General features: G+C 48.5%; 1 protein-coding gene across 2 annotated transcripts in view; it reads left to right on the top strand.

The window, feature by feature from the left end:
• The window catches only part of KDM3B (lysine demethylase 3B), an 892,876-nt gene that overhangs the window by 854,601 nt on the left and 11,379 nt on the right, over window positions 1-26,896 (top strand). For both annotated transcript variants that reach the window (XM_069244431.1, XM_069244432.1), the window contains exon 23: window positions 7,049-7,183. In XM_069244431.1, coding sequence (XP_069100532.1) covers window positions 7,049-7,183 — 135 coding nt within the window. The remainder of the gene's footprint in view (window positions 1-7,048; window positions 7,184-26,896) is intronic.

Raw genomic sequence — 26,896 nt, 5'->3', positions numbered from 1 at the left:
AAAGGAGGAGTCACTCGGTCCCGTGACTCGAAAGACTTCTTCGAAGAAAAACAACTTGTAACACTCCGGCCCAACACCAGATGGCGAGCTATTGCAGAACATGCGAATCTACTGCGACTGATGCCACGAACAGATGTACACTGGGTAAGTGACATTTTCATTCAAGTTCATGTAGAAAAAAATGTTTAAGGATAAATCCAAAATTCCTTCCAAAGGTAATTTCACAATTCCATATTAATCGAACAATGGAATTACCATTTTTTTCCACAACCAGATTCAGTAGCAGAAAGATCGCTACATACTCTGGATGTTAAAAGGGCTCCTATGTATTATATAGATTGAACACCAAATTTTAGGAAAACAAAACAACTTTTTGTGTCTTTCTCCTTACCTCACATAGGAGAACCTATATCTAGAACAACTATAGCTAGATGGATAGTTAAATGTATTTAGACTTGCTATAGGTTAAGCTAAATGAAAATTACCTGTACCACCTAGAGCACACTCCCCTAGGAAAAAAGGTGCATCTATGGCATTTTTAGGTAACCTGTATCAGATATTTGTAAAGCAGCAACATGGTCTACACCACACACATTTACAAAACATTATTGGGAAGACGGATTTGCACGAGAACAGGCAAATGCTGGACAAGCTGTACTTAAAACACATTTTCAAACAATTGCAACTCCTGCACGCTAGCCACCGCTTTATGGAGGGGACTGCTTTACAGTCAATGCACAGCATGTGTATCTTCAGCTATACATGCCATTGAACGGAAAATGTTACTTACCAGTAGACATCTGTTCGTGGCATGTAGTGCTGTAGGTTCGCATGTGCCCTCCCTCCCTCCTCCCCGGACATGTGTAGATGTTGCAATTTAATAATATGTAAATAATGTACTTATGTAAATCTCATAGCATGGACATCTTTTCTTTTCTACTCTCTATTTTCCCTACTTCACTGTCCCACCTGCGGAGAAACAATCTAACAAAGGACTCGATGCCAATGCTCAGTATCACGGAGAGGAGGAGTGACTCGATCCCATGGCTCGAAAAGTTTCTTTGAAGAAAATCAAGTTGTACTTCTCCGAACCCAACACTAGATAGATAGCGAGCTATGTACAGCATGTGAATATTCAGCACTACATGCTACGAACAGATGTCTACAGGTAAGTAACAGTTTTCTTCGGACACCACCATTCAGTTTTGTGCCTTCCCTTCGAAGAAGAGAGTCCAAGACATTCAGGTTCTGATCCCAATCTTTCAGCTTCTGTCCTGGATTGTAGTGAGATTGACTCTGAGACTGATGGCCTCTTGCATCCTGCTGGTAGAGAATGCCAGGTGGCATATGCAGGCTCTACAGACTGATTGTGCAGCAGCAGACGCCTCTCCCTTTCCAGCCCAGAGCTGAAAGTGGTGACCAATGCACCAGTTCTGGGTTGGAGTGGCCATCTGGCATAGGTGAATATCAGAGGTCTCTGGGGGGAGTCCAGGCTCCATATCAACCTTACGGAGCTGATGGCTATTTGCTTGCCATTAAAAGCCTTTCTGCCAAACATCAAGGGGAGACAAGTACCGATGCTTGCTGACAACACCACCATGTAGGTACTGCAGCAAATAGGGTGGGGTGGTTTATTGGACAGTGGGCCAGGAGGCCTTGTGCCTCTGGAACTAGCTGGACTGCAAAGGGATCTTACTGTTGGTGAACCACCTGGCAGGCCCATTGAATGTCAGGGTGTAGACAAGCTCCATCATCAGCTCTTACTGGATCACAAGTGACAGTTACAACTGAAGGTGGCACAAGGTCTGTTCCAAAAATGTAGAGAACTTTGTCTTAATCTGCCCACCTCCCCAGAGAGTGCATAATATCAGCGGTTCTGCATGTTGGAGTTTCCATGGCATCTCTCACTCAGAGGCGTTTTCCAGTGTGAGTGAAACATGAGACTTTTGTATGCCTTTTTGCCAGTATCACTCCCGGTCAGAGTTCTCAAGACTATCTGGAGCAACCAAGCCCAAGTCACCCTAGCGGATCCTTGATTAGGACGCAGAGTGTGTTATCAAACCCCTGGACTTGAGAATCTGCCCTCCGATCAGACTGCTCTTCCAGGAGGACCGGCTGTTGCAGCAAAAGGCAGGGTTCTGCAACCCGGGCCTTCACAGATACCACCTTCATGCTTGGAGATTCCTCCGGACCTGGTTGATGTCATCTTGGCATTCAGGTAATCCTTGACAAAAGCTGTACATGTCGGTCTTTGGGACAGATTTGTGGCTTGGAGCGGTTCTTCACAGCAGCAGCACTCTACTTGCGTGCTATTCTCCTCGTCACACTTTTAAGGAGGAGCAACTAAATCGCTTGGATCCCTAGAGAATGCCGAGCCTCTACATAAATCACACGAAAGACAATTGAGTGGTCGAGCAGCTACTTTTGCGGTTCTCTGTAGTGAAGAAAGGCAAGGCTCTGCAGAAGAAAAACATCTCCTGCTTGTTTGTGCTTTGCATTAAGATCTGTGCATTGGCTAAAAAGCAGCCTCCAGAAGGACTGTGTGCTCCTTCTACCAGGGCCCAAGCTGCTACCACTGCTTTGGCATGGTGGGTTCCTGTCCAGGACGTTTGCCAGGCGACCACATGGCGTCCCTCCATCTTTTAACAAAGTATTGTTGCCAGGATAGTCAGGTTTGCTGAGAGGCATTTTGATAGCTCATGCCTTAAAGGATTTTCTGGTTCGTGCTTATTCACAGACCTACCTCCAAATAGGTACTGCTGTGGTATCTGTTCATAGGGTGAGAAATCTGCATCTAGAAGTCTCTGTCAGAAGAACAAGTTACTTACATTTGGTAATGCTCTTTCTGGTAGAGACTCTATATAGCCACAGATTCCTCACCAACCTACCCATTCTTGAATAAGATTTCAAGTCTAGGAATCTGTGTACTGTCACACCAATTTGTGTTTGGGGGCGCTGCCTCTGGGGGTGTGAACAGTCTTAAAAGCAACTGAAGTCAACGTGTGGGAGTGGCCTCTTTATAGGCCAGGTAACTAACTAATTTTCAGAGTGAAATGGTGTCAGTGCGGAGCCGTGCGGTGCCACCTGCTGGAGCATAGAGGTACTGTTAAAAAAGTTTCTGGATCTAGTCTGGCGCCTCGGGAATTATCAAAAGCTTAGGATTCTGCGGCTATATAGAGTCTCTACAGGAGAGAGCTTTACTGAAGGTAAGTAACTTGTTCTTCCTACTCACTCCAACACCAAGGGTAATAACCTGAGTGAACACTGACTGAAGGAAAAACAATCTGTAACAGAGCCGTGTTCATACTTCTCCCATAGTATTGCCTAGAGATAGTGCTAACTGTATGGTCACCCAGTTAAAAAAGATGTTCAGGGGGGGATGGAGGGGTATAAAGAATGTAGCACCCATAATAGAATTATGTTCAGAGGTACTACTCTGTATGCTAGATTGAATTGTGTAGTATTGAGTACTGCTATTGTAGGAAAATGCCACTGTTGGCATGGTTAACCGCTAACTTTTTACCTTTTGTTGATGCCAGCTTTTATTGGAAGTGTGCTGGGACCCTGCTAATTAGGCCCCAGCACCAGTGTTCTTTCCCTAAAACTGTACCTTTGTCTCCACAATTGGCAGCCTCCCTGGCACAAAGATAAGTCCCTTGTAAAAGGTACCCCTGGGACCTTGTGGCCAGGGAAGGCCTCTAAGGGCTGCAGTATGTATTATGCCATTCTGGGCACCCCTCAGCACATGCACACAGCCTCACACCTTGTGTGTGTTGGTGGGGAGAACAAGACTAAGTCGACATGGCACTCCCCTCAGAGTGCCATACCCACAACCTACTGCCTGTGGCATAGATAAGTCACACCTCTAGCAGGCCAGGGTGCACTATATCACAGGTGAGGGCATAGCTGCATGAGCACTATGCCCCTACAGTGTCTAAGTCAATTCTTAGACATTGTAAGTGCAGGGTAGCCATACTGAGTATGTGATCTGGGAGTTTGTCAAAAACTAACTCCACAGTTCCATAATGGCTACACTGAATACTGAGAAGTATGGTATCAAACTTCTCAGCACAATAAACCCACACTGATGCCGGTGTGGGATTTATTGAGAAATGCTCACAGAGGGCATCTTAGACCTACCCCTTGCATGCCAGCTCTACTGTTAGTGTGTGACTGACCAGTCTGTGCCAGCCTGCCACTTCCAGACAAGTTTCTGACCACATGGGGTGAGTACCTTTGTGCACTCTGTGGTTAGAAATAAAGCCTGTCCTGGGTGAAGGTACTTCACACCTCCCCCTGCAGAAACTGTAACACCTGGCGGTGAGCCTCAAAGGCCCCAGGGCACGCCAGCTAGTGGAGATGCCCCTATAATTGGCTGCAAGTCTGGGGAAATAATGAGAAAAACAAGGAGTCACCAACCCCTCAGCCAGGTCCACCCCTAAGGTGACCAGATCTGAAGTGACCACCTCCTTAGAAACTCCTCCATTTTGCTTGGGAGATTTTAGACCAATAGGGATAGAGATGTGCTCCCCTCCCCAAAGGGAGGGAGCACAAGGAAGGTGTATCCACCCTCAAGGACAGTAGCCATTGGCTAATGCCCTGTGACCCTAACACACTCTTAAATTTAGTATTTAGGGGTGACCCTGAACCCAGGATTTCAGATTCCTGACAACCAATAAAGGTGGAGGACTGCCTAGCTGAAAAACCCTGCAGAGAAGAAGGAAGACGACAACTGCTTTGGCTCCAGCCCTACTGGCCTGTCTCCAACTTCAGAGAACCTGCACCAGCAACGCATCCTGTGTGCCCAGTGACCTCTGCCAGCTCAGAGGACTGCCCTAAAACTACAAAGGTTCAAGAACTCCTGTGGAAAGCAGACTTGTCCAACCAAAGAAAGAAGAAACCATCTTTAAAGGGACTCTCACCTCCCTCCAGAAGCGTGAGTCCCCACCACTCTGCACCTCCACGACAACGCCTGCAGAGGGAATCCCGAGGACCCCCCCTGACCGCAACTGCCGGGGACAAAGATATCCTACGCCTGGAGAAGCACTGCACCCGCAGCCCCTAGGCCCGTGAGAAACTGACCACCGGTGCAGCAGTGACCAACAGGCGGCCCTCACCCTTGCCCAGTCGGTGGCTGGCCCAGGAAGTCCCCCTGTGCCCTGCCTGCAACGTCTGAGTGACCCCCCGGTCCCTCCATTGAGTCCTATTGCAAACCAGACACCCTGTTTGCCCACTGCACCCTGCTGCCCCTGTGCCGCTAGGGTGTGTTTTGTGTCCCTACTTGGCCCCCTAGTCGCCCCCCTGTGCTCTACTAAACCCCCACCCCCCGGTCTGCCATCCAAGGACACTGGTACTTACCTGCCAGCAGACCGGAACTGGAGCACCCCCCTATCTCCATAGGCGCCCATGTTATTTTGGCTCCTCTTTGACCTCTGCACCTGACTGGGCCCTGTGTTGCTGGTGCTGGGTGTTTAGGGTTGACTTGAACCCCCAACGATGGGCTACCTATGCCCCGGAGACTGAACTTGTAAGTGCTTAACTTACCGTATTAACTAACCTGTACTTACCTCTCCCAGGAACTCTTGAATTTTTCAGTGTCCACTTTTAAAATAGCTTATTGCAATTTTATCAAAAACTGTGTACATTCCTGTTTTGGTTCAAAGTTCTAACTATACCTGTGCAAAGTACCTTACATTTAATGTACTTACCTGCAATCTGAATCTTGTGGTTCTAATAATGGTAAATAAATTAACAAAAGAATATTTTTTCTATATAAAAACCTATTGGCCTGGAGTTAAGTCTTTGAGTGTGTGTTTTCACTTATTGCTTGTGTGTGTGTGTGTACAACAAATGCTTAACACTACCCTCTGATAAGCCTAACTGCTTGACCACACTACCACAAATAGAGCATTAGTATTATCTATTATTGCCTCTGTCAAGCCTCTTGGGGAATCCCTGGACTCTGTGCACACTATATCTCATTTTGATATAATATATACAGAGCCAGCTTCCTACAGCTATGTAATTAGAAAACGTTCTTTTTCCAAAAGACAGGCGTTGGACTGGACATTAAAGTTGAGTCTTTTAGCTAATTGTTGAGCTCTGACCTGTGCCCCCTGTCACCACACACACAACTCCCTGAGAAATCTGTGATTGCTTGCTCTCACTGCCCTGATAGTAGAGTACTAACAGAGGTGTACGTGGCCCAGTTCAGAGGATGAACTTCAGGGCATCAGTAGCAAACAATCTCGAAAACCACGGTTAGGGCCCTATAGCCCGTCTTGTCTTTGAACCTTGGACGGCATCAAACATTGAAAAAATTGTGCTGCTCAGGGTTGTATCTTTTTGAGGGGGTGCAAGACTGGCTTATCAGGATCGTATTTAAAGTTCTGAGTCCTCTTTGCACTTGTTATTATTACACACATGGAAATACTGGAGAGCCCTTAGCTTTTGCTGTCCACCCAGAGTCTTCTACTTTTTTGTCTCCAAGAGTAAATGGTATAGACTTGGACTCAACAGTAAGGTGGAGCTGTTTAGCTTTATTATTTCAAGTGCTGTTATTACCAAGCCTGTCTTCAGATAGCATAGACCCTTGCTTTACGCCCACCTCAGTCTCTGAAATGATATTACCTCCAGGCGGCATATCATGGATGATTGAGAAACACTTGGGACATAAACTGTTCACGAACCAGGAATGTAATAAAGACTTGTGCAGTCCTCTGGCTTTAAGCATTGTTACCAAGCCACAAGGAGTAAGCACATCATTCTCAGGGCTAGGAATGCATAGAACCTTATTGATAATCAGTAAAGTTTACTACTGACTAGCTCATAATTTTTCCAATATCTAAAATCGATACCATGCTCCTGAAGTTGAGCTGTGGAAAGACATAATAAAGAGCCCAATTCCTTCATAGCAGTTAAATGATGTTACAGCACTGACACTATTGTAAAAAGAAACAAAAATAGGTTCCAATATTGAAGGAACTTTTGTCTGCATTGTTAAAGTTCATAATGATCCTGTCTTGAAATAATTTATTTTTGATTGTAGGTTCACAACCTTTACAGCTGCATCAAGGTTGCGGAAGATTTTGTCTCACCAGAACATGTGAAGCACTGCTTCCGTCTGACTCAAGAGTTCAGGCACCTCTCAAATACTCACACAAACCACGAGGATAAACTACAGGTAATAATCACCTTGTCTGCTGCTATGTTGCATTAAAGTAAAGACTGAGCATATGCTGTTTTTCTTTGCTCTAAAAAAAGACTGCTTTTTGCTTTTTTTCCTTGGATTTTTGTAATAAGAATGAATTTGACTCGTTTTGCAGTATGTATAGCAGTAGATACCATGCACATGCCACCTATCTAGTGTTGGACTTGTAACGCTTCAAGTTTTTGTTTTTTTTACAGTTCTTTTCAATGTTAATGTTTATTGAGAAAGGGAAAGAAAACATAAGATAACTATAGTTCACATCCTCGCCACACAGTTTTCTGATCAATAATTTTACTGCAAATGTTAGTGATATTAATGATGTCAAAGAAGGTGTCATGAGTCATGTAATAGCTGGGGTAATTAGCAGTGCAAAGCAATTTATAGTTACCTTAGGGCATGAGCTATAGTTACTTGAAATAACTCTAACTGTAACTGCTGAATTTCTATGGTTTTCTGCATGTAAAATCTAATCCCAACAATAACGTTCCTGTCACCTTTGTGGTTTTTTTTGGTGAATTTCTAAGATTTTTTTCAATTATATTTCCTAACTATACACATCCCTGGAACCTTTGGTATTTTCAGTGAATTTCTAGTGTGTTTTAACGTTAAGTAAGAGGCACATTGCAATGCACAGAGGGGAGGGTGGTGGTGGACGCAGGGACTGGCATGTCTTTATGCTGCCCCCTCACATGCCTGTTGCTCCCATCTCCTACTTTTTCCATCCATTGTCCATGCCCCTGTACCCTCAATACAGCCTTGTGTGGCCGTTGTTCTGCCACTGCCCTTCCTGCCTGCCCTAAACAGTTAGCTTACTTGCCCCATCCACCTCCTCCTTAACCTCTGTTGTTGGAGTCCATGCATCAGCCCCCTCCGTCCTGCTCTGCATTGTCCAGTGTGCTGCCAATGCCCCCTCCCTCTTGCCTTCATGGTCCGTTATGCTGCAACTGTCCCTCCTGTCTGTCCAGTATGATCAGCTTGCTGCCCTTGCCTCTTTCCCCTCTGCTCTCTGCTGTCAATGCACATGGCCTGGTCCCCTTCCTGTCACTTTCCATGGTCCGTTGTGCTGCACTGCCATTCCACTTGTCCTGTACGGTGTTTTGCTGCTGCAACCCCGGACGCTTGCCCTCTATAGTCAGTTTTGTACCCTACCCGTCTCCCTCCTGCCCTCTGTTAATTGAGTCCATGTCCCTCCCCCATTCATCCTGCCCTCCGTGATCTAATGTACCATACCTACCAATATTTTGAACTTATTAAGAGGGAGATTTGGGGAAAACAAATACCTGGGGAATTATTTTCCCCATTGATTTACATTGAAAAAGAGATTTTAGGCAGGAGGCAGCTAAAATAAAGCCCTTTTGGGCTTAAAAACACCAGAAATCTCCTGCCTGAATCGGATCTTTTGGCATTTATGGTTGTACTGCCACTTTTTTCTGTCTTCAGTGGTCTGTTATATTTCCATTGCCTCTCCTGCCTGCCCAGCATGGTTAATTTGTTGTGCGCCCAACCCCCTGTTTCCCCTGCCCTCCTTGTTTCGTTGTACTGCCACTGCCCCTCCTGTCTGGCCAGTGTAGTCAACTTGCTGCATCTGCACCCTCCTCCCTGCCCTCAGTTATCTGAGTCCGTGCCCCTGACCTCCGCCTCCGCACAATATTCTAATGAACGCTAGATTGTTAACATTCTGTATTTATTACAAAAGAGTGGCACGCCAAATGTCATCTAGATGTAGTCAAAACTGTAATATCTAATGCATTTCCTTTAGAAATTAAAAAAATGAGGGTCTTATTCCCATAGAAATTATGGTTAGTTATCTATATTTTCTGAGTTCTCAAATAGCGACAGAGCACTTTTAAATTATTTGCAATCTTTATGTACCAAAATGAATGTGTCCTTGTGTAATGTACCTGATTCTCATGTAAAGTACTCCAATACTTTTGGATCAAGTCTGCGTGATATAAAACTACAAAAAAACTAAAAGTGTTTAGCACACATGTTATTGGTCTATATTTCGGCTGCATTTAGGTGATGTGTGCTACATTTTGGCTCTTTTTCTCTGGGGACCATCTTGGGAGACTTGTTTGTCATGAGGTTTTTTGATTTCCCTATTCACTGGAGTATACTCAGTAGAAAATGCTTTCCGTTTTCCACTTTGATTCCATCAAGATGGCTTTCAAATATGCCACATTTTGGCATAAATTCAGAATGTTAGCACTCTAGTTGCTCATTAGAACACTGTAAGCTGCTGATCACCAGGGTGTTAACTGGCAGTCTGATGCTGGTGTTGAAAGTGTATGTTTTAGTCTTCATGTCAGAATTTTTTAATGAAATAGAGGAGAAAGATATTTGAGAACTCATTTAAAACGTGTCCTAATTTTTCTTTCTACAGCACTAACCATAATTTCTATGACAAGATGAACCCACTCATTTTGTTTCTTTCTAATTTAAATGTTTTAAGTTCCACCAGATTGATTCAATCAAGATGGCTTCAGGTATGCCACACCTTTGTCATAAGTAAGGCTGTTAGCGCTCTATTGGTTCTTTAGAACACAGGGGAATCAACTGACAGGCTGCTCCTGTTGGAGGAACATGTTTTACTGAGAATGTCAGACTTAATTCTCATGGCTGAGAAAGTTAGTGTGAATTTACAGAAAATATGCTCTCATTTTAGCTTCTTGAGCACCTTCCATCACCACTGTGGGAAAATAATGAGAAAACAGTTTTCTCTCAAACGTGACTCATGAAATCCTAGCAGGGTAAAATCACCTTAGAACTCGCCACAATTCCTAAAATTAATATGGTTCCATCAACAAATGATTTATATTATTTAAAAAAATTATCACCCTTAATACGTTCTCCTTTTTTTGACCCTCAAAACCTGCCATTCACTACAGTGCATTTCAATGTGGTGCTATCACGTATATTGATCCCAAGATGGCTGCCAGCCCTTCCTGCTTGAAGGGCTGACAGCCAATCAGATCTCGCCATGAGATCTGACCTCAGGCTCCGCCCAAATATACAAATTTGCATTTCTTTTATTTTCTTCAAAACTACTGAACGGATTTACATCAAAAAGCGTGCTCTTCAGACCAAAAGCTACCTTTCTGTGAAATTTGTTGTAAGTCCGTCTAGCAGTTTGGCCTGCAGACGTGTCCTAAAACTGTATGGGAATTACCTTGGGAAATGCACTTTTTTTATCCGTCTTTTTCCCGGCCCCCACTTGACGGATCACCCTGACATTTTTCATGCACAGCAAGACCCAGTTTGACACTTTTTGGGGGGAAAATTTCGTGAAGAGTTCATCAAAGATATAGCCAAATCAAAAAAAAAACTTTTTCTATGCAAACTAGGTCCTAACTAGAACTACCTACTGGCGATTTGTATATTTATGTGTACAAACTAAACCAACACCAGCTTACTATATAAACACATGGTTCATATAAGGTGAAGCACAGCTTCTAAGGGGGATTTATGCATAAGCACATGTATAGATAACATAATCTAAGTAATACTTTCCACGTTACAGCAAAACCAAAACATGAAAAGGTAAGGACTGACTACGGTGCGTCAGCAGCATGCACATAGCTTATGGTTGCTGCCAAAAGCAAACATCACAGAAAAATTACATGCACTCATACATAAACAACCAAGCACCCAGTAACTCTTAAGCCGTATCTGCTCAAAGCATTAGGGTTTAGCCCTTTACATCACCAAAACTACAGTCAGTCTTTGGTTATCTAAACAACAAGCTAGTGGTTGGGGAACAATGAAATCAGGGGCCTCTAACTACACAATACAACTATAGAGAATTTTAAAAGAGTACAGGAAAAAAATAACCAGATTTTACTTTAGCCTAAATAAATATGTATGGGCCTAGGGAATATAGGAATTTCCACATACATCCAGTTAACTGCTAGCCGTAACCGCAAAATAAAGGCCTGCATGGTCACGCCTATAGCTAATCCCTCACACACTCATGTAGGTATGAAGAGTGGTGTGTGCATTTATGTATGTGCATTTTTGTATGTGTGGATATATATATATATATGTTCGGTGGCATGTGTAACTGCAGATACACATGCTATGCATATCCTTCCTACATCTAGTGTTGGGCTCAGAGTGTTACAAGTTATTTTTCTTCAAAGAAGTCTTTTCGGAGTCACGGGATCAAGTGGTGACTCCTCTCGGTTCCATTGCACATGGGCATCGACTCCATTGTTAGATTGTTTTCTTTCCGCCGTCGGGTTCAGACGTGTTTCCTCTCGCTCCGAGATTTTGATTTGGAAAACCTTAGAAAACCTTCCTTTTCGTCAGTATTGTTTCGCGTTCTCCATCTAGCATCGAACCAGTAGTACCATCGGAAACTTATTTTTGTTTTGCCCTGCGGGCGCATGCTCCCAACTCGGGCCTACCGCCTGGAAAGGCTGATGGATCGGTCTCCATTTCGAATCTGCCCTCGGTGCCGCGCGAAGTATCCCTATACAGACCAGCACTTGGTTTGTAACTTGTGTCTTTCTCCAGACCATCGGGAGGAAAACTGTGAGGCCTGTAGATTGTTTTGTTAAAAAACACTCTGAAATCGCAGAGGCCAAGACTGGAAATGGCGTCGAAAGCAGTGAACATCTCAACGTCGCTGAAGAAGGGCAGGCGCAGACAGCAGTCTCCATCTGAGACACAGACTCAGAACAGGAATCTGAGGACGACAGACCCATCACAGCTAGCCAGCATGTGAGTATGTCTGTCCCTACACCCCTCGACAAAAAACATTCTAAGGCCTTGGGTACACCACTGCCGGAAGGCCATGGTTCGGCCTGAAGAAAGACTGTCGGCGACTGTCCGTCGGGATCGGTGACGAAAAAGGCCACTCCTCAGTCGACTTCAGAGCCAATTAAAACTATCAAAGGCTCCATTTCGGACTCTAGTAAAAAAAAAAAAAAAAAGCTTCGGAGTCGAAAATTCTGCTTTGGAGCCAAGACCTTCCACAACATTTTCGGTATCGAAAAAACAACAAACATAGGAACCGAATAAAATCTCATATACAGAGGAACAAGGACTTTAACAAATTTGAGAGAAACCAATAAAACCTCTGAGGAAGAGTCGGACATGGAGCCCATTTTACAAATTATGGATGTGAGACAATCCAGGATACACATCCATAAAGACAAAGGAAGGATTTTTACTGCACCTCCTTTTATAACAAAAAGGAAGCTGGCTTTCCCAGAGGAACTGGACACTGTACAGCCACCAGCAAAGGTGCAAAAACAAAAGGAGAAGCCAATACCTCTTCATACTTCTCCTCATTCTCCACAATTCTCTCTCACCTCACACCAGCTCTCTACCAATGCCTTCTCCAACACACTCATTTTCCTCACAAGAAGATATAGCAGACACATGGGATCTTTATGACAAGGATCCCATCCCAGATAATGACCCAGATTCTTACCCATCGAAACCATCTCCACCTGAAGATAGCACTGCAAACAACCAGGTCATATCCAGGGCTGCAGCTTACCATGGGGTAACAATGCATACAGAGCCATTGGAAGAAGATTTTTTTATTTAACACACTATCTTCAACACAGTCCAAGTATCAGTGCCTCCCAGTGTTACCAGGTATGGTAAAACATGCAGACCAAATTTTTAGAGAGCCTGTAAAATCGAGGATTATCACACCTAGAATAGAGAAAAAATATAAGCCTGTACCCTCTGTCCCAGATAATATTACTCATCAGGTGCCTCCAGATTCAGTGGTAGTCAGTGCAGCACGAAAGAGGGCAAATAGCCAGTCTTCAGGAGATGCACCTCCTCCTGATAAAGAGAGCAGAAAATTTGACGCAGCGGGGAAAAGCGTTTCTTCACAGGCAGCAAATCAATGGAGAATTAACAATTCTCAAGCACTGCTAGCCCGCTATGATAGGGCCCATTGGGATGAAATGCAGGATATTATACAACATCTCCCAAAAGAACACCAAGAGAGGGTACAACAAGTGGTAGAGGGAAGGGCAAGCCATTAGTAACAATCAAATAAGATCTGCCCTTGATGCTGCTGATAAAGCTGCAAGGAGCGTAAACATGGCCATCACAATCACAAGACATGCATGGCTACGTTCCTCTGGTTTTAAACCAGAAATTCAACAGGCTGTACTTAACATGCCTTTTGATAAGAAACACCTCTTTGGCCCAGAAGTGGACACTACAGTTGAAAAACTGAGAAAGGACTCAGATACTGCGAAAGCAATGGGCGCTTTGTATACCACACCATATAGAGGTTCATTTTGCAGACCACAGTTTCGAGGAGGTTTTAAAGCACAATCCTCAGAGGCTTCTTCCTCACAAACAAAGCAACCACATCAAACCCAGTACCAACAAGGTGGATTTGGAGGAACATATAGAGGTCAATTGTAAGGAAATGCCTACATTGGCATGGTTACCCATTGACTTTTTGCCTTTTGTTGATGCCAGCTATTATTGAAAGTGTGCTGGGACTCTGCTAACCAGGCCCCAGCACCAGTGTTCTTTCCCTAAACTGTACCTTTATTTGGTACAGCCCTGGCACACAGATAAGTCCCTTGTAAATGGTACCCCTGGTACCAAGGGCCCTGTTGCCGGGGAAGGTCTCTAAGGGCTGCAGCATGTATTATGCCACCCTGGGGACCCCTCACTCAGCACATGCACACTGCCTCAGAGCTTGTGTGTGCTGGTGGGGAGACAAAGACTAGGTCTACATGGCACTTCCTTCGGAGTGCCATGCCAACCTCACACTGCCTGTGGCATAGGTAAGTCACCCCTCTAGCAGGCCTTACAGCCCAAAGGCAGGGTGCACTATACCACAGGTGAGGGCATATGTGCATGAGCACACCGTGCCCCTACAGTGTCTAAGCAAAACCTTAGACATAGTAAGTGCAGGGTAGCCATAAGAGTATATGGTCTGGGAGTTTGTCAAACACAAACTCCACAGTTCCATAATGGCTACACTGAAATCTGGGAAGTTTGGTATCAAACTTCTCAGCACAATAAATGCACACTGATGCCAGTGTGGGATTTATTTTAAAATACACCCAGAGGGCATCTTAGAGATGCCCCCTGAATACCAGTCCGACTCCTATTGCTAGGCTGACCAGTTTCTGCCAGCCTGCCACAACCAGACGAGTTTCTGGCCACATGGGGGTGAGTGCCTTTGTCACTCTGTGGCCAGGAGCAAAGCCTGTACTGGGTGGAGGTGCTTCTCACCTCCCCCTGCAGGAACTGTAACACCTGATGCCTTTTGTTACAGCACCCCAGGGCATCCCAGCTAGTGGCGGCAAGGCAGGAGAGGATGAGAAAACAGGGAGGAGTCGCCTACCAGTCAGGCCAGCCTGTAAGGTGCCCTGAGCTGAGGTGACCCCTGCCTTTAAAAATCCTCCATCTTGGTTTTGGAGGATTCCCCCTATAGAAATAGGGATGTGCCCCCTCCCCTCAGGGAGGAGACACAAGGAGGGTGTAGCCACCCTCAAGGACAGTAGCCATTGGCTACTGCCCCCCGTGGCCTAAACACACCCCTAAATTTAGTATTTAGGGGTGACCCTGAACCCAGGAAATAAGATTCCAGCAACCTACACAAAGGAGGACTGCTGACCTGAAAGCCCCGCAGAGACGACAGACACGACAGCTGACTTGGCCCCAGCCCTACCAGCCTGTCTCCCGACTCAAAGAACCTGCACAGCGACGCATCCGACAGGGACCAGCAACCTTTCAGGACTGCCCTGAACCCGATGGATCAAGAAACTTCCGAGAACAGTGGCACTGTACACCAACTGCAACATTTTTGCAACTTTGAAAGAACTCTCCCTTCCCACTACTCACTCTGCACCCGATGTCCCCGGCTCGAGCTCCAGAGAACAAACACTGCAGAGAGGACTCCCAGTTGACTGCGATGACGTGAGTAACCTGAGTCGACCCCCCTGCACCCCCACAACGACGCCTGCAGAGAGGATCCAGAGGCTCCCCCGACCGCAACTTCCTGGTAACAAGGAACCAGACGCCTGGACCAAGCACTGCACCTGCAGCCCCCAGGACCGAGAGGAACCACCTTCCAGTGCAGGAGTGACCAGCAGGTGGCCCTCTTCCTAGCCCCAGCCGGTGGCTGGCCCGAGAAGCCCCCCTGTGCCCTGCCTGCATCGCCTAAGTGACCCCTTAGTCCCTCCATTGCTTTCAATAACAAATCTGATGCCTACTTTGCACACTGCATCCGGCCGCCCCTGGGCTGCTGAGGGTGTGTTTTGTGTGCCTGTTTGTGTCCCCCCCCAGTGCTCTACAAAACCCCCCTGGTCTGCTCCCCGAGGACACAGGTACTTACCTGCTGGCAGACTGGAACCGGAACACCCCTGTTCTCAATAGGCGCCTATGTGTTTTGGGCCCTTCTTTGACCTCTGCACCTGACCAGCTCTGTGTTGCTGGTGCTGTGGCTTTGGGGTTGCCTTGAACCCCCAGGGGACTGACTGTAAGTGCTTTACTTAACTGAAAAACTAACTATTACTTAACTCCCCAGGAACTGTTGATTTTTGCACTGTCGACTTTTAAAATAGCTATTTGCCATTTTAACCAAAACTGTGTGTACTACTGTTCTAAATCAAAGTTCTATACTTACCTGTGTGAAGTACCTTGTATTTTATGTACTTACCTCAAATTTGAATCTTGTGGTTTTCAAAATAAATTGAAAGATATTTTTCTATATAAAAACCTATTGGCCTGGAGTTAAGTCTTTGAAGTGTGCGTTCTCATTTATCGCCTGTGTGTGTACAACAAATGCTTAACACTACCCTCTGATAAGCCTACTGCTCAACCACACTACCACAAAATAGAGCATTAGTATTATCTAATTTTGCCACTATCAACCTCTAAGGGGAACCCTTGGACTCTGTGCACCAGCCAACACAGGGCTGGTCTAGTGCAGAGGTCAAACTGGAGCCAAAATAACGTGGGCCCCTAAGGATACAGGGGGTACTCCGGTTCCAGTCTGCTAGCAGGTAAGTACCCACGTTGTCGGAGGACAGACCAATGGGGTATGGAGGAGTACTGGAGGGGCCCCAAGTAGGCACAAAAACCACACCCTCAGTGTCACGGAACGACCAGGTGCGGTGTGCAAACAGTGCATCGGGTTCTCAATAGAACTCTATGGAGGTACCGGGGGGGTCACTTAGGCACTGCAGGAAGGGCACGGGGGGCCTCTCAGGAAAGCCACTGACTGGGCAAGGGTGAGGTCTCCCTGCTGGTTGTTGCTGCACCAGTGGTCGGTTTCTTTCGGGTCTGGGGGCTGCTGGTGCAGGGTTTCTCCAGGCGACGGATGTCTTTGTCCCGGGCAGTTGTGGTCAAGGATGGCCTTGGGATTCCCTCTGCAGGCGGCGTCGTGTTGGGTGCAGAGAGGTCAGCCTAGGGTGGACACGTCATCGGAGTCGCCTGGGGGTCCTCTCTGGTTAGTGGAATTCTCTGAACACGGGCCGGGGGCGTCTGGTGCAGAGTAGTTGGACTCACACTTCTGGAGTGAGGTGAGAGTCCCTTTAAAGTTAGTTTCTTGGTCTTCATTTTGGACAGGTCCTCTGTCCATGGGAGTTTCTTGGTCCTCTGTGATGCAGGCAGTCCCCTGGAGGCTTTTCGGGGTCGCTGGTCCTGCAGAACACGTTGCTTCTTTTCTTGCAGCTTTTCGAAGCAGGAGACAGGCCAGTAAGGCTGGTGCCGAGTCAGTTTGTGTCTCCTTCTTTTCTCTGCAGGGTTTCCAGCTCAGCAGTCCTCCTCCTTTCTTGAGGTCGCCAGGAATCGGAAGGGTTGGGTTCAGGGTCACCTCTAAATACTAAATGTAGGAATGTGTTATGGTCAGAGGGCAGTAGCCAGTGGCTCAGGGGAGGGGGGCATATCCCTATCCCTATTGGTCCTAATCCTCCAAAGCAAGATGGAGGATTTCTCAAGAAGGGGGTCACTTCAGCTCTGGTCAACTTAGAGGTGGTCCTGGCTGAGGAAGTGACTCCTTGTTTTTCTCATTATCCCTCTGGACTTTCTGCCAAAAGTGAGGGCTTGTCCAGGGAGCGGACATCTCCCCTAGCTGGAGTGATCTGGGGCACTGTAACACCAGGCTTGAGACTTTAAGGCTCACCGCCAGATGTCACAGTTCCTGCAGGGGGAGGTGTGAAACACCTCCACCCAGGACAAGCTGTTTCTGACCACAGAGTGCACTCAAACCATGTGGTCAGAAACTCGTCTGTAAGTGGCAGGCTGGCACAGACCGGTCAGCCTTGCACTAGCAGTTGGGCGGACATACAGGGGGCAGCACTAAGCTGCCCTCTGTGTGCATTTTTCAATAAATTCCACACTGGCATCAGTGTGGGTTTATTGTGATGAGAAGTTTGATACCAAACTTCCCAGTATTCAGTGTAGCCATTATGGAACTGTGGAGTTCGTAATGGCAAACTCCCAGACCATATTCTCTGTATGGCCACCCTGCACTTACAATGTCTAAGAATGGACTTAGACACTGTAGGGGCATAGTGCTCATGCAGCTATGCCTTCACCTGTGGTATAGGGCACCCTGCGTTAGGGCTGTAAGGCCTGCCAGAGGGTGACTTACCTATGCCACAGGCAGTGGTTTGTGGGCATGGCACGGTGAGGAGAGTGTTGTGTCGACTTTGTCTTTTCTCCCCACTAGCACACACAAGCTGCAAAGCAGTGTGCATGTATTGAGTGAGGGGTCCCTGAAGGTGGCATAATACATGCTTCAGCCCTTAGGGGCCTCCCCTGGCCACAGGGCCCTTGGTATGAAGGGTACCTTTTACAAGGGACTTAACTGTGTGGCAGGACTTTGCCAATTGTGGAAATAAAAGGTACAGTTTTAGGGAAAGAAGACTGATGCCAGGTTAGCAGGGTCCCAGCACACTTCCAATCAAAGCTGGCATCAACACTAGCCAAAAAGTGGGGGCTAACCATGCCAACAGTGGCATTTTCCTACACCGTGTGAGGACTGTCACCGCATGGTGTCGGTGACTAAAACGGGTCTGTTTGTGGTGTGTGGAGCTCGACCACAACCCGAAGTCTTGCTCCGAGTGCCGGGCCATGCACCCGAAGGCTTTGAGAGAGCTTTCCCTCAAGCTTATGGCGGCTTGGTGCTCAACTCCGTTTAGGTCCAGGTCTTGAAACCGGTGGCGGAGCCTCCACCACTCGTCTTCTCCGAAGTCTTTGGATCAAGGTAAGAAGTCGTTGTAGAGATCCCGTCATCATTCGTCTTCACCCCGTTGCTCAGCTGATGCAGCACGGGAGGAGCATCGACGCTTGAGACCTCCGTCTTTAAAGCCTGCTTCTGGATCCGCTCCGCGCCTCCCCGAGATTCTGGGAGCCGGGGCGACCCTTGCCCAATTAAAGGAGTTTTGTGAGTCCATGTGCTTCAATTTTGAGCACACCGACCCATTACAGCGCTTTCAGGCCCAAGGGGTTCGATCAAGGGGCCTTTGGGTTCGGTGGCTCCGACCACCGAAGTCCCCTCCGGATCCGCACCAGCCGTACCATTGAGACCTTCCCCGGCGCCTGTTGAATTATCGACGCTTCCGATGGTGGTGGTGCCCACTATCGACCCGACCCTGAACCCCGATGATGGAGTCAAACCGGCACCGACCGACGCCACCTCCTTCTTTGATGGGGCCTATTTACCCCAGGTTGGATTCTGACCCTTATTCTTATGGGTTCACATTCGGGGATGGATTGGAGGGGTCCCTGGACCCTGATGAATACCAGGATGACCCGAACTTGGACTGGGCACAGGAGTTGGGCGAGGTAAGTGGTCTGGATACCTCTCCAGATTCTGGCATGCTGTCTCCGCCTACCGTGGCTATGACGGAGGGAGCAACTTATTCCATGGTGGTCAGTAGGGGGGATGAGGTCCTCTGCCTTGAGCTGCCTACTGTTCAGTTCAGGTCTAATCTCCTGACAGAGGTGCTTCAACCAGGGGCTGCCACATCTGAGCCTCTTCTTCCATTCATTGAAGCCCTCACCAATGTCCTTTTGGGTTCTTGGTCCAGACACAACACAGGGGCTCCCGTGAACAGGAATATTGCACGCTGTCATCGGGCCACCCCGAACGACCCTAAATTCCTGTCTCAACACCCGATGCGTGAGAGCCTCGGCATCCAGCTATCCTCATCCTCGGGCGGATTCCCTTCCGTGCCTCCGGATAGGGAGTCAAAAAGGCTGGAATAATTTGGGAAGAAGATGCTTTCTTCGTCCAGTCTTGCGCTGCAGTCAGTGAACACTGCATGCCTTTTGGGCCATTATAACCACTCTCTGTAGGATACGGCTGCACAAGTTCTGCCACAGATACCACAGGAGTCCCATGCTATTGTCTCCCACGCTGTCACCAATGGGAGAGACACAGCAAAGTTCACTATCAGATGTGGGCTGGACACGACTGCCTCTCTAGGTAGATCGGTTGTGGCGACGGTGGCCTTGAGGTGCCACGCCTGGTTATGTACTTCTGGTTTCTAAGGGGATGTCCAACAGACTCTTATAAACATGCCCTTTGATGGCTCCCATCTCTTTGGAGACAAGGTGGATGCGGCTTTGGAGAGGTACAAGGACTCCTGGGCTACAGCTCGGTCCCTCTGCTTTTCCACTACCCCTTGTCCCCAACAGCCCGCCTTTCGCCGCTTTCGTGCCCACGGAAGGGGCTCTCTGTTGCGTTCCTTTCCCAGCCACTATGCCACCCATGCTGTTCAGCCGCTGTATGGGTGGAGACGTGGAATCCCACGTGGTCGTGAGACAGGGAACCAGAGGTCTGACCAGTCCACCCCTGCTGCAGCTGCCAAACCCTCCTAGTCTGTACCCTCACTCTGGTCCAGTTGGTGGTAGGATTCCCTATCACCTGCCCCACTGGGAATCCATCACTACGGACAGGTGGGTTTTGCAGATCGTTCGTAGGGGCTACTCCCTCCCCTTCGAATCTGTCCCACCAGCCATGCCTCCATCAGTCAGCCGTATACCGGAGGATCATTTGGCACTTCTCCACCAGGAAGTTGCGGCTCTCTTAACCAAGGGAGCCATAGATAGGGTCCCTGTGCCAGAAGTAGGTCGTGGTTGTTTTTCCCAGTAGTTTCTGGTGCCCAAAAAAGGCAAGGGCTTACGTCCTATCCTAGACTTTCAGAAATTCAAAATGCTCACCCTGGCTCAGGTCCTGTCTGCCTTGGACCCAGAAGACTGGATGGTAGCGTTGGACTTGCAGGACCCTTAGTTCCATATTCCCATCCTGCCTGCCCACAGATGTCACCCACGATTCGTGGTAGGTCACAAGCACTTTAAATGTATCATGCTCCCCTTTGGCCTTACCAGTCACCCCTCGATGTTCACGAAAGTGATGGAGGTGGTTGCAGCTCATCTGCGCAGGTTGGGGGTTTCAGTCTTCCCCTACCTCAATGACTGGCTGTTGAAGGCAGACTCACCCCAAAAAATCATCTCCCTCCTTCAGACTACGGCAGACCTCCTGCACACGATTGGGTTCACTATAAACGTGTCGAAGCCACACCTGACTCCCTCTAAGATGCTCCCTTTCATCAGAGCTGTTCTGCACACAGTGCAGTTTCAGGCCTACCCTCCCAAAAAGCGAGTCCAGGATATTCAGGCTATGATTCCATTCTTTCAGCCTCTATCTTGAGTTTCGGTGAGACTGACTCTGAGGCTGCTGGGCCTCATGGCCTCCTGCTTCCTGCTAGTGACACATGCCAGATGACATAGGCGGGCTCTGCAGTGGGACTTGAACTTCTAGTGGGCGCAGCATCAGCAAAATCTCTCCGACATGGTCCAGATCTCGGAGGGGACTGCGAAAGACCTGCAGTGGTGGCTTTCGAATCCGCATTGGGTCCACGGAAGATCCCTCTCCCTTCCCCAACCACATCTATCCATAGTGACAGACATGTCACGTCTGGGAATGGGTGGCCACATGGAAGAAGCGGAGATCAGAGGCCTCTGGTCTCCAGCGAAGTCTGGGCTCTATACCAGTCTTCTGGAGCTCCGGGCGATCAGGTTTGCGAAGAAAGCATTGATTACCTGTGTTCATGGACAACACTACTGCCATGGGGTACTGCAACAAATAGGGCGAAGTAGGGTCCTGGACCCTTTGTCAGGAGGCTCTTTGCCTCTGGACATGGCTGACACATCAGGACATTACCCTGGTGGTTCAACATCTGGCGGGCTTGCTGAACTCCAGAGCAGACAAACTCAGCGGTCTATGCATACTGATCACGAATGGCGTCTTCATCCGGAGGTGGCACAAGGTCTCTTTCAGCACTGTGGAGAGCCTTGGTTAGATCTGTTTGCCTCCTCAGAGAATGCGCAATGTCAGCTGTTTTGTGCCTTGGAGTTTCCAAGGCTGCACTCGCTCCGAGTCACTTTTCGTCTCGAGTGGAACTCCGGCCTCCTTTATGCCTTTCCATTTATACCACTACTGTCCACAGTTCTCAAGAAGATCAGGATCGACCGGGCCCAAGTCATCTTGGTAGCTCCGGATTGGGCACGGAGAGCATGGTATCCAGAGCTATTGAACGTAGCCACCAATCCTCCACTCAGACAGCCCCTTCAGGAGGATCTTCTGTTGCAGCAGCAGGGGATGGTTCTCCACCCAAACCTGTCCAATCTCCGCCTTCATGTGTGGAGTTTGAGCGGCAGCAGTTGACGGCTTTTGACCTTGCACCCAAAGTCTGTGATGTTATCTTGGCAGCCAGGCGTCTCTCCACCAAAACGATATACTCCTGTCATTGGCATAAATTTGTGGCATGGTGTACCAACAAATCTGTTGATTCCCCTCTCTGCTCCTCTTTCTGAGGTTCTTTTGTTCATTCTCTCTTTAACCCCCCCCCCCCCCCCCAAAAAAAAATCCCCCCCACTCCTCCGCACGGATCTGCTTTCAGCACCCTTGAAGGTTATTTATCGGCTATTTCAGCCTTCACTCTAAGTCGCCTATTGCTAGTCACTTTCTTAAGGGTCTCACCCATTTGTTTTCTCCCACGCCATTTATCATGCCTCAGTGGGACCTCAATCTTGTACCTACTTACTTAATGTGTACTCCCTTTGAGCTGATGCACAATTGTCCCTCACGGCTCCTTACTTTCAAAACTGTTTTTCTTGTTGCCATCACTTCTGCTCGTAAAGTGAGTGTGCTTCAGACTTTTAAGCCCCCATTTTTGTCTGTGCACCTTGACAAAGTGGTGCTACGCACTAAGGCTTCCTTCCTTCCCAAAGTCGTTACTCCTTTTCATGTAGGCCAGTCCATCACCTTGCCTACTTTTTACACACCTCAATATCCTTCTCATGAGGAGGAGAGACTCCACCGCCTGGATCCAAAAAGAGCATTGGCGTTCTATCTCAATCGTACTAAAGATTCCCGGGTGGACGACCAACTCTTTGTTGGATATGTGGATTGGAAAGGGAAGGCAGTGCAAAAACATACCATGTCTCGATGGGTACTTCTTTGCATCAAGATATGCTACGGTTTGGCAAAGAAGCAACCCCCTGAGGCATGCTGCTGCTGCTGCTTCCTCAGCGTTGCCACGCGTAGTTCTTGCCCTGGATATCTGCCAGGCATCTACGTGGGCATCCTTGCACACGTTTAATAAACATTACTGCCTGGACAGTCAGATGTCGGGATGGCTACTTTGTTCGTTCAGTCCTGCAGGACTTTCTAGTATGATCTTGATTTGCAGCCCACCTCCAAGGATGGCATTGCTTGGGTATCTATTCTAAGGTAAGGAATCTGCAACTAAGTCTCTATCAGATGTACAGTTACTTACCTTCGGTAACGATATTTCTGATGGATACAACTACCTGTGGATTCCTCACCTAATGAATACTCCCATTGCGCCAGCACTCGACGGAAATCTTCTTCCTAGCTTTTGCACGTCGACGAGGACGTCACAGTTGCCCACGTGACGCCGTCTGACGTCATACAGGCAATAAGAGGTCCTCGCCAACGTCAGTTCCCTTTTTTCCGTGCCATTCGAAACGGTTATCTTCGAGGGAGCTACTGTTGCTGTTCGACAGTTAGTGTGTTTTTTGGATCTATTTTTTCTCTGAGATTACAATGTCGCAGAGAAAGTCAGGATTCAAGCCCTGTCGTGAGTGTGGGGGCAAAATGTCGGTAACGGACCCACATTCTGACTGTTTGTGGTGTCTTAGTTCCGATCATGATGTTGGCAAGTGCGATTCTTGTCAGCATATGAATCCTAAGGCCCTGAAAGAGCGCGAAGCCAAGCTTTTTCTGGCGAAGTCGAAAAAGAAGGAAAAGAGACACCATCGAAAATCCTCGTCACCGAAGTCTCATCAGCGTCATCGGGACTCCCGGCGTCGTCGAGAATCACGGCGCCGGTCGAGTAAAGAGAGGTCTCGGTCGAGGTCACCATCGACTCGGCGTCGGAAGACTTGGGAGGTCAGTCCCACTGTCACTCCCCATCCGTCGACGCCGTTGCCTTCTCCAGCCTCACCGACTTCGCCCGGGTCATCGGGCCAACCACCTTCAGTGTTTGAGGTTCCGCAGCCTCAAATGTTTTCTCTGACGTTGCAGACGTCAAGGTCGGTGTCGCCTTCGATCCGGGCACCCCAGTACCTGGCTTTCCCGGCCCCTGGAGCTGATAATACTGCATTTTTAAATGCGATGTTCTCCATCTTCCTGCAGATGGCTCCAGGTGGTGGACCGGCTGGGCCTTCGGGGCCTTTGGCTTTCAACATGGGTGCTCCGGATCCCCTTCGACCGGCACCCTTTATGCCCTTTCTTCCCCTGGGGAACGTGGGCTCGGCGTCGGAATAGGCTCCGGTGGCTCCTGAGGCTTCCACTCCAACAACTTCGGCTCCGGCGGCTTCGATGTTTCAACCAGTGGCGCCGTCTAGACCTCCTACGACTCCGAAGCAGTCTTCTCTCCATCCGACTCGTTGTTCAGCGCCAAAGGTACCTATGGCGCCTGTAGACTCGGCGTCGTTCTTCGACATCTGCTGATGCCATGTCGACGCCGAGGATTGAGGAGAGGCTGCACTCGAGGAGGCTTGCTCTCTGCCTCCTTGAAGAACAGGAGTACCAGAGACAGAACCTGGAGGAAGGGGAGATTGAGGACTCTCATGAGGGTCTCCATGGGCTGGACACTGCCAGTGGCCTAGATACTTCCCCCGAGTGGGACTTGTCATCTCCTGGGGAGTATACAGAAGAGGCGGCCACTTTTCATGCTGTTATCAGGAAGGCAGCTAACTTCTTGGATCTTCCTTTGCCGGTGACTGAAGCCAAGCAGAATTTGTTGACAGAGGTGTTGCACCCGGCCTCTACATCGGCAGAACCACTTTTGCCGTTCAATGAGGCGCTGCTGGAACCTGTTTTGGAAGTCTGGAAGAAGCCGGTGTCTTCTTCAGCTGTCAACAGATCTGTGGCTAGGAGGTATCGGGCTGCACCGGCTGACCCTGGTTTTCTTACCAGACACTGAAAGCTTGGTGGTCCAGGCTTCCTGCTCGGCAAGGTCTGCTCCTGGCTCTTTTCCAACTGTGCCCTCGGATAGAGACTCCAAGAAGATGGACATGGCATCTAAAAAGGTGTTCTCGTCATGTAGCATGGCATTAAAGTCCACCAATGCTACATGTATTTTAGGAAAGTACATTTATGCTCTGATGGATGAAATTGCATCTACGCATACGGAGGTCCCTCAGGGGCTATTGAATCTGGTATCGGACGCTCAGGCAGCTGCAACTCAGGTTATCCAATCTGGGTTGGATACAACAGACTCTGTGGCTAGAGCAATGGGCACTGCTGTAGTTACGAGGAGGCAGGCTTGGCTTCGTAACTCAGGATTTTCCTCGGATGTACAGTCGACCCTACTGGACCTCCCTTTTGATGGGGACAAGCTCTTTGGTGCCAAGGCGGATTCGGCCTTAGAGAGGTTCAAGGAGAGCAGGGCCACGGCCAAGTCGCTGGGCATGCAATCCACTTCTTCTGCCTCCTCCAGATTTTTTAGGAGGTTTCGAGGATTTGGTCGTGGCTCCTCCTCCTCCTCCTCCTTTTGAGGGAAATTCCAGCAGCCTACCTCTGCTCTCTCCTATAGATCTTTTAGAGGGAGGGGTAGGGTCCGTACCAGGGGAGCCTCTCAGCAGCACTCTGCCTCTTCCTCTTCCTCTGGAGGGGTGCAGCAGGGGAAGCAGCCTTAGGCTTCCACCAATTCCCACTCACTCCTCTCCTATAGGGTGGGAGGTTACTGAATTTTCTCCACAAGTGGGAGGTCATCACATCAGACTCCTGGATTACCAGCATTGTGAGAAAAGGCTACACCCTTCCCTTTTGGGAGTTTCCGCCCCCCATCCCGCCCGCCCATCTTATTGTTCAGAAGAACACCTCCTGTTGTTAGAACAGGAGGTTCAAGTACTCCTTTCAAAGGGTGCGGTGGAGTTGGTTCCAGAGCAGGAAAGGGGTCAAGGTTGTTACTCGAGGTACTTCCTGATTCCCAAGAAGGATGGTCGGTTGAGACCAATCCTGGACCTGAGGATTTTGAATTGGTTCCTCAAACAGGAAAAGTTCAAGATGCTGACCCTAGCTCAGGTGCTTTTGACGTTGTACAATGGAGATTGGATGGTGTCTGTCGACTTGCAGGATGCTTACTTTCATATTCCGATACTCAAGTCGCACAGGAAGTATCTCCGGTTTGTGGTAGGGTCGCAGCACTATCAGTTTGCGGTCCTCCCGTTTGGTCTTACTTCAGCACCTCGAGTCTTCACAAAGGTGATGTCGGTGGTTGCGGCAGAGCTCAGAAGGAAGGGGATAGCAGTATTCCCTTACCTGGACGACTGGTTGATCAAAGCCAAGTCCCCGGAGCTCGTGTTGCATCATATGCAGTCGACAACCCAGTTGTTGTTCGACCTGGGCTTTTCGGTGAACGTGCCCAAATCTCACCTAGAGCCCTCTCAGCGCCTCCTGTTCATAGGGGCAGTACTGGATACAACATTGAATCGAGCCTTTCCTCCGCCTCAGCGGATTCAAGACATTCAGGCGTTGGTTCCAATGTTTCAAAGTGGAGCGGTCATTCCAGTCCTCAAGGTCCTACGTCTGCTCGGTCTGTTTGCCTCCTGCATACTGTTGGTCACGCATGCTCGCTGGCACATGAGGGCTCTTCAGTGGTGTCTCCGGAGGCAGTGGTCTCAACACAAAGGGGATCTCGAAGGTTCGGTAAAGATCTCCAGAGATGCTGCCACGGATTTGAAGTGGTGGATTGCGGGCGACAATCTTTCCCGAGGAAGGCCGTTCACGCAACCTCCACCAGTGACCACGGTAATAACGGATGCTTCCACTCTAGGGTGGGGAGCTCATCTGGGGGACCTGGAGATCAAAGGGCTTTGGTCTCCAGTGGAACAGATGTTTCATATGAATCTGTTGGAGTTACGGGCTGTACGTCTGGCTCTCAAGGCCTTCCTCCCATCCCTTCGCGGTTAGTCGGTTCAGGTCCTGACGGACAATACTACCGCGATGTGGTATATAAACAAACAGGGAGGGGTAGGGTCGTACCTTCTCTGCAGGGAAGCTCTTCGGCTATGGTCCTGGGCAAAGGACCATCAGATTTGCTTGGTAGCAAATCATCTGGCCGGAGTCTTGAACGTACGTGCGGACAGTCTCAGTCGCCATTTCTCGGCCGACCACTTGTGGCGTCTCCATCCAGATCAAGTCCT

Source organism: Pleurodeles waltl, chromosome 7, assembly GCF_031143425.1.
Source record: "Pleurodeles waltl isolate 20211129_DDA chromosome 7, aPleWal1.hap1.20221129, whole genome shotgun sequence".
Classification (NCBI taxonomy): Eukaryota; Metazoa; Chordata; class Amphibia; order Caudata; family Salamandridae; genus Pleurodeles; species Pleurodeles waltl.
This window is presented reverse-complemented; position numbering and strand designations above follow the sequence as displayed.